General features: G+C 40.9%; 1 protein-coding gene across 1 annotated transcript in view; it reads left to right on the top strand.

The window, feature by feature from the left end:
• The window catches only part of Snx30 (sorting nexin family member 30), a 101,356-nt gene that overhangs the window by 45,432 nt on the left and 36,398 nt on the right, over positions 1 to 19,526 (top strand). Inside the window, exons 3-4 of the mRNA XM_015492194.2 lie at positions 9,737 to 9,847; positions 17,649 to 17,807. Coding sequence (XP_015347680.1) covers positions 9,737 to 9,847; positions 17,649 to 17,807 — 270 coding nt within the window. The remainder of the gene's footprint in view (positions 1 to 9,736; positions 9,848 to 17,648; positions 17,808 to 19,526) is intronic.

Raw genomic sequence — 19,526 nt, 5'->3', positions numbered from 1 at the left:
AGAATAACTTTGGGGCTGGGGTTGTGGCTCAGTGGTAGAGTGCTTGCCTAGCATGTGTGAGGCACTGGGTTCAGTTCTCAGCACTGAATGTAAATAAAGAAAATAAAAGTCCATCTATAACTAAGAAAAATATTTTTTAAAAAAGAATAACTTTGGGGTGTGTGTGTGTGTGTGTGTGTGAGTGTGTGTGAGTGTGTGTGTGTTCGTTCCAGTGCTAGGGATGGAGCCCAGGCCCTGCACCTGCTAGGGAAGAACTCTACCACTGAGCTACATTTCCAGCCCTGTATTATTTGTTGCTTTTGAAAGTTATTTTCTGACTATTTGAAATAGTACTGAAGTTTTAGGTGTGAAGCAGGGTTTCTTGACCTTGGTGGTATGGACATTTTGGACTGAGCAACACTTGGTTTTAGGGGGTTGTACTGTGGGTCAGCATGTGTTTTTTAGCATCATCCCTGGGCTCTGGCCTCTGGATGCCAAGGGCACCATCCTCCCCCACTTTCAGCCCCTGGTTGTGACAACAAAAATATCTCCAAATATTGCCAGGTATTCTCTGGGGGACAAACTTGCTCCCTGGTTGAAAACCAGGAGCATAATAATATAAAAAATCTAGATTATTTATATTATTAGGAAGAAAATTCACATTATCGCTGTGTAGTTTAGAATAAAGAAGTCTTTTTGTCAGGAAACTATCTTATTTCTTGGTATTTCCCCTACCACAAACCACATAGTGAAGAAAAGACTTCTAGGTAATTCCAGATGCATTAATAGATGCAGTTACCTTTGTGGGTGGTGTCAAGAAAAGCATGAATAACATTTCTTGTTTCTCTTACTGTGCCTTTTCTTTTTTCATTGTAGAAGAAAATTGATCTTTTACTGTGAAAGTTGAATAGGTTCTGAACCTGCTTAAATTCTTTTTAGAAAGAAAAATGGGATGAAATACATTCAAATTTGCTTCTTCATCTTTTATTGGATGAAAAATATTATATTTAAAAAATTATGTGAGTAATATAAACACATTCATTGGGTGGGGGAGAGGGAGGGAGGAGAAGAGAAGAGAGAGGAGAGAACAATGTTAAAGACCAAATACAGAGTAGAAAACCTTGAGTCCTCCCTGGTTGTCCTCAATATCTATTCTAATTGAAAGTTGCCATTGCTAAAACGTGGTATGTTCTTCTCATCTCTTTTCATTTACATATATACATGAACAGTTAGAATACACATTATTTAGGTTCTGGTGTCTTTCACTTTCTTTCTTACCAACTAAGCTATATTTATATTTATATATTAATTTTCAATTGACAGTATTTTTGAAGGCCCTTCCCGGTGCATACAATTGTATCTATCTTATTCTTCCTGTCTCTGCCTAATTATTTATGCAGTGATTAGGCCATTATCTTTTCTCTATGGACATTTAAGCATTTGTCAATTTTCTGAAGTTACTTCCTGTCCTCTCTCACCTGGTCCACACTTGAAGATCTGTCTGCACACGATGTCTTTCCTTATGACCATCCCGAGCAGGTGCTCACATGTGTGTTATTTCTTCCTCAGAGGTCTAGGGCTATGTACATATTTTCCGAAATTATTTCTATTTATTTATTTTTACTTTGGCTGAACATATTCTTTACCTTGTGGTCCATGAAATGCAAAACCCGTTTTTCTTGAATTGCTGCTACAGCCAGGTGACAAGGTGACTGCCTTGCTGGCACAGTAACACTCGCCTGCGGTGACAGTTTTCACCACTACTTGATTCCTGTGCCTCCCTGCCCTGCTCCCCAAAGTAGATCCTGCAGGGAGGGCTTCTCTTAGTTGACTGATGGACTAGTACACTGGCCACAACCTGCCAGTCTTTCTTAGGCCTCTTCTTTTTCTTCTTTCCTTACCCCTTACCCTCTATGTTCTTATCTTTCCCCGGGATGATTCAATTTCCTGCATATGAGAAAATATCCGAAAGTAACCTTTTCCCACTTGCAGTCCCACATTTTCACTTGGCACCTCAAGATGAACCTGGTGGGGAATTTTTACCTTTTTTTTTTTTAATGGTTATACATACTATTTGGGTTTGTCCCAACAAACTTATATATGCATGGAAATAGATTTCGGTTCATGAGTCCCCCTCCCCCCTGCCTTTCCCTCAAATTTTACTTCTTACCATCCCTCTCTTCCACTTGTGATTCAATACCTGCATTGTCTGCTTTTTCTGTTTCTAAAAGCAACACCAGGTTGGTTGTCCTGGTGGGGCATTCAGAGCTTTCTTTCTGAAAGCTGTGTTAATGGATATGTAGGGGTGTGTGGGGATGAGAGAGGACACACAGGGACACAGGGCCCCACGCCTGATCTTGTCCTAGGATTTGCTCTTCTGTTGAGGTCCTCAGCAAAGTGAATGGTCAGATGATGAGGCTGTACACATGCTTGCTTTATTACTTGGAGGTTTTGACTTCCCAATTCTGATTCAGGTTCCTGTTGACCACAGGAGCTAACATGAAGTGAAGTCTGAGAGCTGATCTAGGCAAAGAATGCTTCACCAAATCTATGCTGATGGGAGGCCCCTAAGGCCCTCCCAAGGCAGGTGGCTCCTGCCTCTCTTCTCTGACGGCGCCTAGAAAGTAGCATCATATTAAGAACTAATTATTGGATGCTGAGCATGTGTTATACTTTTTTTTGCAATAAAAACTGTTCAATTATTATTTTATGTAAGTATAGGTATTTTTAGAAATACAGATTTTATAGAAAAATCAGAAGATGAAAGCTTAAAAAAAAAAAAGACTACCTATAAGGTCAGCAGCCAAAAAAAAAAAAAAATCATTGATAACTTCTGTGCTATTTTCCTCTTATTTTTTAAAAAATGAGTATTTTGCATGTGGCCAGCTCTCTTAATATGTTGCAGATATCTTTCTCAGCTAGTAAGCACCAGTAAGCACACTTTCAGGCCATCACTTATAAGGTGGCACTAAGTGTTCTGTTGGGTGCATCTGCCATCATTTATTTTGCACTAAGTGCTTTACATATATTATTAATCTTCACACTTGGTGAAGTAGATATTGATACTGTATGAATGAAACTGAGACACAGAGACGTTAAGAAAATTGCTCAAAGACATAACTAATATGTGGTGGAACTAGTGCTCGAGTCCAGATTCCTTAACAATTGTGCTGTTTTCCACAACATGATTTGCCAGAGAGGATGGCTCTCACCCAGCACAGGAGGGCAGAACAGTGGTCCAGCGGAAATGGTCCATGTAGACATAGATGCAAGTTTGAGGAAACAGAGAGCCGCCTCCAGCTCCCTTTAGAGACCGTCCTCTGACCTTTTACACTATTTCCCATCAGTCACCTCTTACCCCCCAAGGAGTACCTCTCAGATACTCAGTGGTCAAGAGAGCCTAAATGCTGCTCAGGAGCCACCTTATGTCTAAGAATCACATAGTGGGCATTTAATCTAATGACAAGGTCATGGGTGACTAGGGTGACCGTTTCATTGGTGTGGTGCAGAACCCAGTTTGCAGTGGGTTAGAGTGAATGAGAGTTAGAAGAGAAGATATGAGTATTGGTAGTTTGCTAGTGATCGAAAGAGTAAAACAGACAGCATGAGCAATAGCTGAGGGAGGAGCATGGGGGAGACTTAAATGCCAAGTAGACAGTTTTGGTAGAGAAGGAGACTTTGGGCTGCAGATTGACAGGAGGGAAGGTGTCAGGAGATGGTGTTCTGAGCGTGGTGCGGTGGGGACTGGCCTCCGAAGGGGGAGGCATACTTTTTCTGCACACTCTTTTTCCGTTGTTCTTGGAAAAAGAAGGGAAGCTGTTTTGTGGCAGGAAGTTGAGGAGCTCTTTGCTTAGAGCTCCAATTTTCTCCATGAATCAATGATGAGCTCTTCCCCTAAGAGTGAGGAGGAATGGGCTGGGGGTGTGGCTCAAGCGATAGCGCGCTTGCCTGGCATGCTGCGGCCCTGGTTCGATCCTCAGCACCACATACACCACATGTGTCTGCCGAAAACTAAAAAATAAATAATAAAAAATTAAAAAAAAAAAAAAGAGTGAGGAGGAAGATTTGAAGTGATCTTCGGAAGTTTTAAAAACTTGCACTGGCCTTTTACTAACTGTGTGGAAAACAAGTGAGCATTGAGGGGAGTATTAAGGTTGCCTGGTAGTGCTGAGGTCCAGCTGTAGGCCATTGTGTCACTCTGATCTCGTTTTTTTCCTCCAGCATTGTGCTCACAGGGCCAGGCCTGATAAAACAGGAAGTGGCCAGTTGAGGTTCTGCCTGAGCTGGGAGCATGGACAATGGGAGGGAGCATTTAGATATGGAAAGTAAGGAACTGCCCAAGAAGGAAGGAAGGAAGGAAAGATAGGAGCAGACAGAATGTCAAGAGACTAGGTCAAAAGAGACTGAGAAGACAAGGGTGTCCACAGGTGGAAGAGCCTGAATCATAGGGGGTGCTGTTCAGGGAGGGAGAGATGAGCGTTTCTGCCTGACTCCGTCTGGGAGACCCCAGAGAGGAGGGAGACATGGTCAGCTCAGAGGCAGATGAGGGGACCACCTGGATGGGAGGGCACTCAGATGATGAAGGGCTTTGGAGAGGAAGCTGGAGAACCAGGTGCTTGGGGAGCCAACGGGGAGTCAATCCACGGCTGTGAGGAGGGGAGGATGAGGGAGGGCAGCATGAGCCTGGCAGGGTTCCCGGGCAGTGGAGCAGCGCTGGGGCAGCTCCTGGCCTGGGGTGGGTGTGGACAGTGAATGGGAGAGAATGAGCAGCACCCAAGGGATGGGCGGGCCGCAGGGAGGCTGCATTCTCAGGGGAGAACCAGAGTTCAGAATCTTAGTAGGTCGAAGAGCCACATCTATAATGGAATGGATGTTCCCAAATAACTTGGGGGGAAGATCTTTTCTCAGAAGGAAACCTGGAAGAGAGTGAGGGTGAGGGGCCAGAAGCCTCCCCTGTCATTTTTCTCAGTTGTTCTCTGAGGGTGGTTGTCATTTGATAAGGGAAGAGGTCGCATTGATGGGGGACAGTTGTCACCTGGACTTCTCTGGCTCTTGCTATGGCCTGGATGGATGCCACTTGTGATGAAGATCAATCTCTCCGGAGTGAGTCAGTTGTAAATTTTGGGTTGAGTGGACATTCTTTGGCATGGCACTGGGCCACAGCTGCTTGGCACGTCAACTCTTGGGGTGCAAGGGGAGGCCTTTTAAGGTGGGGTGATGCCCAGGGGACAGATTGACTAGACCTAGGTCTTCCAAAGTGCTGAACCTCCAAAGAAGAAAAAAGAAAAATTTCCAGAGATGCTAGAGATGAAGAAAGAGGTATTCATAGCAAGCATGGTACTAATAGTAAAAATGAATACCCTTTACTGTGACACTGTTGCTCAGTTACCTGTCCTTCTGACTTCAGGTGTGTAACCATGACCTTGGATCTTTGTTGGACATTCTAGCTTGTAGACACACAATATGGAAGGACATAGATTAAAGTGCTGTCATGGTTGTCTGTGGTCATGGAATTGTGTGGTTGGATATTTTCCTTTCATTTTTATTGCTTCGTTAGCCACCACTATTAGAAAACAGAGATAAACAAATATTTCTTTATTTTCCTTAATTATATCCTGAATTTCACAGAGGAAAAATTTATTACAAACTCATGCTTGGAGTTTTACTGATCTGCATATTTTATGAAGACTGTGAGTCATACAGCTGGGTTTGTCTCCAGGAATCCAGTGATGTCCGCGGCCCAGTTTCAGCCAGTGCACGGTGGGCAGGGAGCCTGTTCAGCTAGCCTCATTCCTGGCTCTGCTTTTTCTGTCTGTCCTTGTTTTTCTTTTATCATTCTCATCTACTTCTCTGTCATGTCATTCGATTATATTTTATATATCACTATGTCTTTTATAGAACAAGCTGCAGTAAAAATAAGGAAAAGAGATAGTGGGCCAGAGAGCGTGAGCATCCTGCTTGTGGTGGTTTTTACCTATCGCTTTCTAAAGCATCAGGCAGGTTTTTCCTGCAGTATTAAATCCCCTGTGGTCCTTAAAGGAGCTATTAAAACTATGAACAGGGGCTGGGGCTGGAGCTCAGAGGTGGAGCACTGCCTAGCACGTGTGAGGCACTGGATTTGAGGCACCACATAAAGATAAATAAATAAAAGTATTATGTCCATCTTCAATTGAAAAATATTTTTTAAAAAACCATGAACATTTTGTATGTTTTTGACTATAAAAATATTGTATATAGATGATAAAATTTGGAAACAAGGATGAGTATAAAGAGGAGTTTTCACTGTCAGTTCTAAACTTTTTTCCTATTAAAAATTTTAACACAAGTGAAATAATAATGGATGTATAATGAATCTGGTATCTTTCTGGTTAAAACTATGTTGAAGCATTTTTGTCATTAAAAATATCTTAAAACATAATTACTGATAACTATAGAATAAATACACTGTAATTTTCTTACAGTATTTTTGAATTGTTATGCATATAGGTTGCTTTGATTCCTTTGCAATTTGAAATGATATTGCAGTGCAGATCATCATACAGATATATATGCCACCTCCTTTTTTTTTTTTTTTTTTGAGACAGGACCTAGGAATAAGTGACAGTATAATTCTCATAGTAAAGAATATTCATTTTTCTACATTAGAAGCTTAACATCATCACTCTATAGGAATGCTTCTTTGGTTATCTCTAGGCATCCCTGGACATTTTTTGTTTGTTTTGTTATAGCCTTGTTGTGTTACCCAGGGTGGCCTTGATCTCCTCATGGGCTTAAGTGATCCTCCAGCCTCAGCCTCCCCAGTAGCTAGTACATGCCAACACATCCAACTTCCCTGCTAGTAAAACTTTCTTTTCCAAACCAGGCATGATGGTTCATGTTTGTAATCCCAGCAGCTCAGGAGGCTGAGACAGAAGGATTGCAAGTTCAAAGCCAGCTTTAACATTTTAGTGAGAACCTCAGCAATTTAGTGAGACCCTGTCTCAAAATAAAAAATATAAAAGGCTGGAGATGTAGCATGGTAAATTTCTTTTGGAATAAATCTCCAGCATCACCTGACCAAAAGAAAAACAAAAACAACAACAACAACATCAAAAAACCCAACAAATCTTTCCCAATAGTAAATTCCTAGAAATGTAATAACAGTGCTTAATGACATAAATATAAAAGAAAACCACAAAGGAGAGGATACAGGTGAATATGTTTATAAGCTTGCAGTGTGATGGCCTTCTGGTTGATGACACCAAAGCAACTGTCTTAAGGGGAAGGGACACAGGAAATCTACTTCGTGACAATTGAAAGTTCTGTTATCAAAAAAACCATTTAGAAATACGAAAGGCAAGTTGCAATAAAGAGCTTATACAAATGAAAAAGACTTGACCAAAAAAAAAAGGGGAGTGGGGTGTGGAGAACCCTTGACAACAGAAGAAATATATATGGCCAACAAGCATTTGAATATAAGAATATAAATTGCTTTATTTTTTGAAGCAGTGTGTTGATTAAAAATATGTATGCTCTTTCATCCAGCAATTCTGTTTTTAGGAATTATTTTAGTAGAATTATTAGATAGGTGCCTACCGATGTTTATTGTAGCATTGTTTATTGTTCGGAAAGTTGGAAACAGAGGGGAGGGAAAGGAGAAATTCTGGGGAATGATATTGGCCAAATTATTGTTACATTGTGTACATGCATGAATATGTAACAATCCTATTATGTACAAGTGTAATGCACCAATAAAAATATGGGGGAAAATGTTGGAAACAACTTGAATGGGAATTTGGTTTAATAATTGTATAGCCATTCAATGGAATACTGTATATCTATTAAAAATAGTTATGTAGATCTGAACTTACTGACACAGAGAGATATCTAAGATGTATTAAAGTGATAAAGAAAATGAGTGAATAAATGAATGTTCATAGAAAAATATGGAAAGATACAAACCCTAATGGGATTATGGCTGAGCCTTTACCTTATTTCTCCTGATGTTTTAAAGTAAGTATATATAGCCTGAATAAATAATAAATAGAAAGGAAAAAGGAAAAAAACCCAGTTCCCCAAATGTGAAATTGGCTGAAGCAAAACAAATCTTGTGTTTTATTATGCTGTTTCTTGAAGTTATCAAATATTAATTTCATAGAGGAGAAATGTTACATAAATTATAATTTCTAAAATGTATTTAAAAAACATAATAAAGAGAAATGGGCAGTTGGAAAAAAAAGAAGAAGAAGCCGCCACAGGCTCCATCAGTCCCATTTATAATGAAAATGAGTTGCTTTCATTTGTCACTTTTCAAAATGTTCCTTTCATGGGCTATGATCATCAAGTTCTCTGATGGAGCCTGTCTGTGGACACAGTGAGAGGCCTTCTCTCAGCAATCTTCTTACTATTGAGGAAACTAAGGCTCAGGGAGGCCGGCTGGTGCCTCTGGGATCTGGCGGGTACTGGCACTTCCCAGGCAGAGTTCTTCCCACCCTGCCTCAGGGTGAGTGTCCAGTGGCCTGTCCCTTCACTGCTGTCATGTCATACCTGAAACTTCATCAGGAGTGACTCGTTCTGTGGATTTAAGCATTGCTGCCCGTCCCTGCCTTCTATGATTCCAATTCTTTGGGAGAGTCTTCTAATAATTTACAGAGTGCTAAACTGAATGAATTTCTCCACATCTTCCCACCCCTGAAGTCCCCGACCATGGGGGAAGGTTGTGTTTCATGGGTGTTTGCTGATCTGGGTCTTTGAAAAGACAGTCTAAGACTGAGTCCTGCACTTTCAGGGTTTTGCTCAGACTGTGAGCACAACTTTTGGGAAGGATGAGATCATAATTTTCAGTGCCAAAACCGTTCACAGCCATTTCTTTGGATGACTCTTCCTTTTTGTGTTTTAAAGATTTTCTTGGTGTCTTGAATTAAAACAGAAATTTGGCTTGAAGGAGTGAATTTATAAAATGTCGCTTGAGCCATTTTTATCTTGTACTTTAATTTCTGAGATCAGAAACTGTCTGTGCCCTCTTAGGGAAAAGTGGCTTATCTGAGACATGATTCTAATCAGTGAGTAAAAGTGTTGTTTTGATGTAAATCAACTTAATTTTATTTAGCATTGGTTTTCTTATTTAAAATGCTGTTTCATGTTTTAGAAAACTAAACATTCAGGAAAGGAGATAAAGTTATTGATATTTTTATCTGGTACAGTGGTATTATATTATGTCCTAGATACTTTCTTATGCATCTAAAATACAGTATACTTTGAAGGTCATGGTTCTGGCAGATTAAGCAAAACCCTTTCTATTTTCCTCTAATCTGCCTCCTAAATGAGCAGTGATCCATTATCTCCACCCTTTACTTTCCTTTGCCTTTGGCAAAGCTTGTCAGCATATTTACTGGAAGGTAGAGACTTAATTTCTTTACACGGATTCGGAAATAGTTGCAATATCCTAAGTGGAATCATTCTGTGAAGAACATTCTGAGTTAAGCGTGGAGGAAATGAATCAAATGTTCTAAACAATTCTGAGTTCCATTTCCTGAGGGTAGGAAAAAACAAAGACACAAACCCCCCCAAACCTGACGTTTTCATTCTGCCTCCTTGAATTTGTGGCTTCGACTGGTCGTTTGTGTTGGTAAACTCCGCCACTTGGCTGGCACATCTGGTGGAAGGAACGTGTGTTCTTTCCCAGTTTGGTTATCCTAAGAGTGCTTTTTTCCTTCCCTCCAGCCAAGATATGCTTCTATTCCCTTATGCTTATTTTTTTCCATTTTCTTATTTGCAGAGTACTCGGGCAGAGTTTGACTTGCCAGAATATTCTGTTCGCCGAAGATACCAGGATTTTGACTGGTTGAGGAGCAAACTGGAAGAATCCCAGCCCACTCATCTCATTCCCGTAGGTAGTAAGTCAATACAGCTTGTTCTCACTTTCCCCGAGTGATCTTGCCCCTTCCATTCCAGGTATACTTAGCCACGTCTCTATGCCAGACTCCCCCATCAAATGTACGTAAAACACACTGGATAGTGTATTGCACCTTTTAGATTTTGATTACTGATTGGCTGTACAGTATGCCAGTTTCTCAGGCGGGGTGGAGTAGATTTTCACTCTCAATATGGCAATTTTTTTGAGGAATAGAGAGCTCTAATTCTCACTTGCTGCCTCTTTAAATGTCAAAGCTTGATAGCATAAGCTCTCCCCCAGATGGCTCTCTCCCCTCAGTGGCCACTGTTCTTGAGGTTTGGATAGCTGCCACTAGGTGAAGAATGATGCCTTAGATTGTGGCTGGCTTTCTTTGGACATGGGTAACTCAGGGAGCAGGAATCTGCCACACAATTCATTCCAGCCACAGTTCTTAAATTTAAAAGACAAACAAAACCACCTAACCCTATTTATTGAAGGAGCATAACATTTATCAACTTACGCCTACACGTTTTTTCTTTTTTATAGAACCAGAGCAAATGAAATTTCAAAGACTAACAAATCACTTAGCATGCACCAGACTGTGGATTTGATCCCCAGCAACACACACACACACACACACACACATCCATAGACATATTAAGTGCTTTATAAAAAGTAGAAATAATTAGATCCTAGAGGTTTGGAGGTCTTTGGGCAGTTTGGGTCATAAAACCCTTTGGAAAGAGACTGATTTGTCCTGTAACAAAGTCCTTGTTTGAAAAACTTCTTAGCACTACCAATTTTCCTGTTACCATTGTGTCTTCCAACCTTTCCCCCCCTTGGTTGTACGTGCTGTGAACATACTGGCCATTTCTTAGCTTTAAAGGTGGGAAAAGCCCTGTTGCTAGGGTTGGGGTACAAATGATGGAACCGTTCTTTCCCAGAGCACCTCCTCTTTTCCCACCAGGTGTCCCCTCTGCTCTCCAAGCCTGAGGTTTTCCTTTTCTATCTTCTCATCACTTAAAAGCATGCCTGAAAAGTGAACGATTGTTTTTAAACAGTTGGAGCTGTTTCTTAAATTAGAATCTTAACTTGGCAAAATTGACAGCTAGTGAATCATTTTTTAAAATAAACTTTTTATATGTCAGAACAATTTAAGAATCACAAAATTATTGTGAAGGTAGCAGAGAGTTCTTATGTATTTCACACCCAGTTTTGCTCATTATTAACATTTTATATTAGTATAACACATTTGTCACAATTTATGAACCAATCATCATTACTGTTATTTTTGAACATTATTAACTAAAACTACTTGATTCAGAGTAGTTTTGCCTGGTGTCATTTTTCTGTCCCAGGATCCCACCCAAGACACCACATTATATATCCTAGTCATGTCTCCTTAGGTTCTTTTTGGTTTTGACAGTTTCTCAAGCTTTCCTTGTTTTTTTGATGATGGTTTTGAGGAGTACTGGTGAGGTATTTTGTAGCCTGTCCCTCAGTTGACCTTAGTCTCAGGTGCTTTTTGGGGGGTTAGATTGGAATAATGTGTCCTGGAGAGGAAAACCATAGAGGTAAAGCGTCATTCCTGTTGTAGGTATCTCTGTGGTTAACCTGCCTCACCTGTCTGGAGGAGCCGCTTGTTGATGTTGTTCCTTGCCGTTCTCTTGTTCTCTCCCTTTCTGTCCTGGGCTGGGGATGGAAGTGCTCTTTATGGGAGGCCCACAGTGTGTTCCCCCTCCTGGCATCTATTGCATTCACCTTGTGGAGCTTGAGATCAAAGGCCAGAGAGCGACACCTACTGGTGGAACATAGTGGCACTCATCCATCCACCCTGACGCATAAAGCACAGGCTTTTGACACCATGGAAATCTCCAGAATGCCCAGGTGGATGCAGATCATCTCCAAGTATGGTTTCTTATAGTCTGAGTAGAAACTGTGAGTAAGAACATACTATAGAAGCCTGCAGAACCTTAAATTTCTTCATGAATTCTCAATACATATCTGAAGTAGGAGATTTAATTTAGGAGAGCATCTCTGATTTAAATTTTAAAGTCAAACCAGAAGCAAAACTTTTTTTCCCACAAAAATATCATTTTACAGAAACTTTATTGATGTATACAAACTGCTTTATTGGTCTATAATTCATATATCATACCATTCATTCCCTCATTTAAAATGTACAACTCAAAGGCTTTTAGTATAATATTCAGAGTTTTGCCACCATCAGCAAATCAACTTTAGAATGTTTTCATCACCTCCAAAAGAAACTTTGAACTGCTTAGCTCTTGATTCCAAACCCTCTATCTCCCCAGCATCTAGTAACCTCACCTCTGCTTTTGTCTCTGTAGATTTGTCTTTTCTGGGTATTTCACATCAGTGGGATGATAATGATGCACTATGTGACTGTTTGTGACCAGGTTCTTTCTCTTACTGAGCATTGTGTGTTCAAGGTCATGCATGTTACAGCATCTATTTCTGCTTCATCCCTGTGTTTGTCTATCCACTCACCCTTGATGAACATTTCAGTTGTTTTGCTTGTTTGGCCATTATGAATACTACAACCGTGAACATTGATGTAAGACTTTTTCTGTGGCCATATGGTTTTGTTTTTCTTGGGTGGATACCTAGGAGTGTAATTGCTAAATCCTAAGTAATTCTGTATTTGATTTTTTGAGGAACTACCAGTCTGTGGCATATCATTTTATATTCCCATATGCAGCTCATGGGAGTTGCAGTTTCTCCACGTCTTCATGCATAATGGTGATCATCTGTCTTTAGTTGTATTCATGCTTTTGAGTGGAAGGTGGTGTCTCACTGTGGTTTTCATGTGCATTTCCCTGATGGCTAATGACGTTGGGCATCTTTTCAAGGGTTTGTTGGACATTTGTGTGTCTTAGAGAAGTAGCTATTCAGATCCTTTGCCCACTTAAAAATTGGCCTTTTTTATTATTGAGTAGTCATATTTTGGGGGAGGAACTTCAACAACTTTTTAAATCACGTGGGAAACTTTAGGGGCGTGGTGGTGGGTTCCTGGTTTGTTTGGCGTTTTGTGTCTGCCATCCCAAGTCAGCTGTGGTTAGAAGTGTTTGAGCATGCCTGAGCTTGCCAGTGCTGCTGCTCAGGTTAGGAGTGTGAAGATAAAATCCCCACTCTGAAACCTGGGCTTCATTGAAGCCACGTGAAGTGGTAGGTCAACAGCCAGCCAGAGGGAGGCTCTGGGGAGGCACCGAGTTCTTTGATTTGCCTTTCCCCGTGGGTTGTCATAGGCTGCCCTTGTTTGCAGTCCCTGTTCTTCTGAACCTAGTAACCTTTGGAGCTCTGCTGGAGAAACTCAATCCTCTGCTTCCTAGACCCGCCTTTCCTTTGCCTGAGTAGAATTACAAGATGGTTTATATTGATTGGACTTTCTCTCAACCCAATCTTTTCTACTTTATCTTAATAAATTCTGTCCTGTTGAATAGTAGCTTCCCTCTCCCCTTTATGTGGTGCTGGGGATTGAACCCAGGGCCTTGTGCATATTGAGTATACAGACTACTACTGAGTTACACCTCCGGCCCCTGTGTTTTACGGTGCTGTGACTTTAAAAAAAATATATTGCTTTGTTCCTCAGGATTTTTAAAAGCCAAAGAAATAACCATATGTGCTTAAAATGTCATCTTGAAACCAAAGTGTGTGAGTACGGTTGTCGTCTCGTAAAAGCACTTCACTGTGTTTTTCTGTATTATGTAACAGTTGGAGCCACCCAAAAGTATTTATTGCTACTGTTTTTCCCTCAGTGTTTTCTTTAAGCTTTATTGAAGTATAATTGGTACACACAAAAGAACCATGTGTGTCTTTAATGCCTACAATTTCATGAGCATATGTGCACCATGATGCTATCACCACTTATGCAGTAGACACCCACCACCTCCAGAATTTCCTCGTGTACCTTTGCTTGTGTGCATGTGCGTGTGTGTGTGTGTGTGTGTGTGTGTGTAGAACACAACACTAGATCTTCCTTCTTGATAAGGTTTTAAGTGCAGAACACCACTTTGTTCTTAGGCATCATTGTTTCATAGCAGGCGTCTAGACCTTGTTCATCTTGTATGACAGCAACTCTACACTAGTTGAAAAACTCCTCATTTCCCCTTCCCCTCTTTCCCTGGAACCTCTGTTCTGTTGTTTTGTTCTGTGTTTGCTCAGTGATTTTAACCCTGCTCCATTTGCCAGTGCAAATGCTAGTTATGCAGCAGAGAGACTGCATGATAAAATGGGCAGGCGTAAATTCAGAAGATGAAGTGAATGTAAACACTTGACTGTTTAATTTCACTTGGAAGTTTTCTTCATTTTTATGAAGGCACTTTATAGGAGGGATATGTTTGCATTTTCTCTGCATCCGGTTTTCTTTTAGGTTAATACTCACAGGACTTAAGGAGAAGAAATTTGTAATTCAGTGACTTTTTCCTAATATGAAATGATCAATAAAAACTACACCTTCATTTTCTAGTTCTCTTTTTTTTTTTGGTACTGTTAAATATACATACTTTTATTTTTTTCCAGTAGCTAAGTTAATAAGTAGTGAATCATTCATCGAACTTTCAAATACTTTAAATTAAACCAGGCTTGGCAATTATTCTTCATGGGGTCAAGGTCTTTAATCTTGATGTTCCTTTATTTATTTAAGAGTTATTTTTGTCTGGTAGCAGTATTTTCTACTAAACTGAAAATGATAGGAAAGGATAGGTTTGTGTCATGAAGTGGCTGTGCACCAAGTATTGGATTGTATAGAAGAAACAGTTCAAATGCTGACAAGAAAAAGTTGGGTATTTCAAGATTGAGCAGTGAAGCTTTGCAAGACAATCATAGAGGTTCAGAATGAAAACATTAAAGCATTTGTTTATGTGTATCTTTCAACTATCCTTTTATAACGTTTGTGAATGCTTTATAATTATGTAATATGTAGTAAAGCAATGTCAGTATAATAAATAAACGTACATATTTTGAAGGAAAAAAAAAAGATTGAGCAACTAAAATATTTGTCCAGATTTCTTACCAGAAATATAGTGTTTCAGTGACAATCTGTAGGAAATATGCTTTTATTTCAGAGGTTGCGAAATAGTTTTATAAACTAGTATAGAATATATGTCAAAAGCGTTTTTTCCAAATACACTTGATTGTATTTCACTTGGAAGTTTTCTTGGAATATCAGTACTTCAAGGCTAAAGCTTGAAAGATTTAACTGTAATGTTTTGCAAGTAGGATTTATTTATTTGTTGTAGATTCCAAACACATATCTGTACATGTATTTAGTTTTTAAAAGCTTTTCTGTTAGCAAAAATAACAAATACACTAACATAGATATATTTGGTGCATTGAGCCCCAACCATGGCGGTCTATCAGTCAGGGCCTATCTTCCTTCATTTCTTTTCACTTTCTGAAACCTGCTCCAGGTCCTATTTTTTTTAAGTGGCCTAAACAACGCATATTTTTTTTAGAGGTCAAAAGTCCACGAGCAGTCTCATAGGCTAATGTTGAGGTGCAGACCAGGGCTGTGTCCATCTGAAGCTCTAGGGGAGGATCTGTGCCTGCTTCTTCCAGCTCTTAGAGGCACCTGAGTTCCTTGTCTTGTGGCCTCTTTCCATCTTTAAGGCCAGCTGTGTAGCCTCCCCTTGTCCCTCTGATGTCTGATTCCACCATCATATCTACTTCTGTTAAAAAAAAAAAAAAAGGAGGTACATTCATTTAACATAAAGGCCACCACTTGAGCCATTTCATGGTGTGTAGTTGGGTGGCTTTTAGGCCATCATAATGTTGCATGACTGTCACCACTGTTCAACCCAGAACATTGTCATCACCCTCAGGATACCCCATGCCCACTGGCAGTCACTCCCCATTGCCCCCCTCCCAGCCCAGCTATCATGACTCATGCTGCTAGGAATATTCATTGTACAAGATTTTGGTGTAACGCTTTTTTTTTTTTTCTTTTATTGCTAACTTGGCTACACACCGGGGAATGGATCATATGGTAATTCTATGCCTATGCTTAATTTTTTTTTTTGGAAACAGCCCAACTGTTTCCCGCGGCAGCTGTACTATTTTATATTCCCACCAGTAGTGTATAAGGATTCAATTTTTTCTATGTGTTTTCTTGCACTTGTTTCCTATTTTCTAATAACCATCCTAGTAGGTATGAAATGGTATCCTGGATTTAAAAAAAATTTAGCCTTAATGATCCATGGAATTTCTACCCTGTGTCCTATTCCCCATTTTGCTTCTGTTTTCAGTGTTCACAAATTTAACAACCACATCTAGCATTTGTTAGGCCTCTCCCATGTGCTTGGAGCTGTGTTGAGCTCTTGAACACATGATCTCACGTACAGACTACAGACACACTTGACTTCACCATAGCCCAGGTTCCTATGCACAAACAACCAGAAAGTAATAAAGATGAGGCTAAGAGTTGGCGTGTCCCATTCAGGATGTTTGAAATGAGGACAGACAAATTCCCAAAGCCATGTACTTTTGGGGATAATAACACTTATTACAGAAGGAAATCATTTGAAGAAGTTGTTTACCCTAGTGTTCCTTTAAATAATAAACTCTTGGTTCAACAGATGTAAGGTCATCGTACTAACTCTGAAGAATGGACGGCTAATTCAGGAGGCTCTTTGTTTTGTGAAATGAGGCACAACCTACCACTATGTGCTCCTTAGGTCTTCCTCCCAAGTCCTGTTCAGCAGAATCAAAAGACAGTTTGCCCGACTGACTCCTGACATAAGAACAGAAAAATGGCCACATAATTGGGGGGCTAGAAAGTCATTGTGATCATCTGAAAGAGTGGTTTCTGCATCAGATGTGGAGAGGGCAGAGAAATGCAGTTTTGACAGTGCAGTGCCAGAGCTGGCTTTTCTTTGGGTTGGAGGGAAGGTTGGGGCTTGAGAAATCAATGGAAAGAGTGGAAATCAAGTGGCTCTTTTCAAAAAGATGGAATGAGACAGGAAGTTGAGTGGAGAAGAGGTCAAGTCAAGGGATGGTTGGATTTTTTTTTTTCAGGTAGAGAGCCAACCATATTTTTTAGACTCCAGGAATGAAGCTGGATGAGCAGGAGATGTTGAAGATACAGGGAAGAGAAGGTATAACTAATTGAGGGTGACAGGGGCATCTCGGGGAACCGATAGGTCAGGGACAGAGACGAAACACACATTAGCTTTGGTGAAGGGTGTGCTGTCCACAGGCACCGGAGAAGCAGAGTGAGGGTGGTGCCGGGTAGACAGCTTTCTGTGGAATTTCCATTTGCTGCTGAATTTCCTCAGGAATTCCCATGTGCTGCTCTCATACCTGGTTCCCACTTTGGTTATCTGCTTAGCACACAAAGTTGGGGCATGAGAGTGGCTGCCTGTAGGAACAGGAGAAGAACTGACTGGAATAAAGGAATTATCCTAAAGGACAACTGTACCTTAGTAAGACAGATCCCGTGGTGCTTTGGTTTGGGACACCTGGCTGGGTGGCCTGCACCTCTGACGAGTGCTGCATTTCCAGTCTTCTACCCAGGTGTGAGCTCCATGTGGACTTCTCTGCATTTCAGGGGCTGTTCTACAGCGTTTTAGTCCTTGCGTTATGAAACTGAGAGGATAGTTGTGATTGCTCCATCTACCTTTCAGAAATCTTTGTATCAATGACCACATGAAGATCCAGCTGATCAAGAAATGCTGTTCTTGGACAGATGGGTGGTAGGAATTATTTGCGAGCTTGGTGGTTTTTCCCCTGCACTGCCTCATCAATTACTGTGATATTTTTCTTCATGTTTCCGTAGCCACTTCCTGAGAAGTTTGTGGTGAAAGGTGTTGTGGATCGTTTTTCAGAAGAGTTTGTGGAGACCAGAAGAAAAGCTTTGGATAAATTCCTAAAGAGAATCACAGATCACCCTGTGCTGTCTTTCAATGAACACTTTAATGTTTTCCTTACTGCTAAGGTAAGGACACGGTTTTGTATATTCCTTCCCCAAATTGTCATTCATAGGCTCACCCTTCCTTCCTTCCTTCCTCCCTCCTTCCCTCCCTCCCTCCCTCCCTCCCTCCTTTCTTTCATTCTTTCTTTTTTTCATCCATGGATTGAATCCAGGGTACTTAACCACTGAACACATCCCCAGCACTTTTTAAAATATTTTATTTAGAGACAAGGTCTTGCTGAGTTGCTTAGGGCCTCACTAAGTTGCTGGGGCTGGCTTTGAATTCAAAATCCTCCTGCCTCAGCCTCCCAAGCCATTGGGATTACAGGTGTACACCACTGCGCTCAGCTGCATAGGTGCTTTCTTAAAAGCAGCTTTGATCTCTCACAAGCCACCTGCATGAATGTGCCTTTGTAGTAGGTTTTATAAATTGCTCGGTTTTGGGGGATGGGGGTGCCTGTTGGTATTAGCGTGGTTTCTATTTAGGGTGAAACCAGATCTTTTCCCTCTTGGACCTTTATTTTATTTATTCATATGTGGTGCTGAGAATTGAACCCAGTGCCTCACACATGCTAAGCAGGTGCTTTACCACTGAGCTACAACCCCTTGGAATAGCAGTGGAAGTCAGAATATTTTCACTTGCCAGAAGCAGAGATAAATGTTTACTTAAGCTCTCCTGGAACAGTATTACTGGATTAGGCCAGTCTCACCAACAGTGGGCACAAAAGGGAGAGAATATTTATTAAGTGTTTAGTAAGGGCATTCTGAACAAGAACCCTGTGTGTAATTGCTTGTAGCCTTATTTTACAGATAAGGATACTGACGTTCGGGGCATTTGTACTTGTCAGGTGACATCACTAGGACCTGAAATTGGGTCTTTGAGGCTCCTGAGGCCACACTTGCCCTCTGTGTCATACTGCCTGACCATAATCCTGTTCTTATCAGGTGTGCATTATTCAAGCATTTACCAGAGAAATCTTAGAGTCCTACATATGGCCTGAGACTGTATATCCAGACTCAGGTTGGTTGGTTACCAGCTTTTCTCTGCCCTTCCCTTTTGGCAAAAATGGCCAAGAGAGCCTGAGGTGCCCCACTGTGATTCTGCAGAGTGGGGCACTTGCTTGGACCTCGCACTGGCTTTCCCCGCCTGCTGTGTTTAGTTTCAGGTATCAGATTTTCATATGAAGGCTGTGTGTATTATGTTCCCTGTTGGCAAGGGTATTGACGAGCACATACTGTCCAATTTTCTTTGTCAAAATTGTAAAATATGTAGAGAATACATCAGTAGATATTTAAGACTTTAGTGATGGCTTCATTCTCCCTCTCTACTTGGCAGAGGCCTTCAGTTTAGTTTTGCTTTTTAACCTCGGTTGGCATTTATCCTTGTCGATGGCATCTCATTTATTGTTGTTTCCTCCCCATCCATCCGCCCCAGGCCCCCCTGCCCCCCACCGCCCGCCACAGGTCAAACGTGTACACTTTTAAAAAATGTGTTTCCTGGTGAACTGATCCTCAGATATAGTTTTTTTCAAGGTGTACTCAAAGTGAAGTCCATCCCGTTCTCCAAAAATGTAGTTCATTTTCTTACCCATGTTGCAGGTCATGTGCCCCAAAGGACCTCAAACTGCCTTCTTTATGGAATGAATGAGAAAGGGGTGGGGTAGGTTGGACCTGTGGTCATTAAGAATTTGTGTGACAAAAAGATGGTAAAGATGTGTGTATGGGGGGGGGGGATTTAGAGGG

This window comes from Marmota marmota, unplaced genomic scaffold (genome assembly GCF_001458135.2).
Source record: "Marmota marmota marmota unplaced genomic scaffold, marMar, whole genome shotgun sequence".
NCBI classification, from domain to species: Eukaryota; Metazoa; Chordata; class Mammalia; order Rodentia; family Sciuridae; genus Marmota; species Marmota marmota.
The sequence above is the reverse complement of the archived record's forward strand: the minus strand, read 5'-3'. Positions and strand labels throughout refer to the sequence as shown.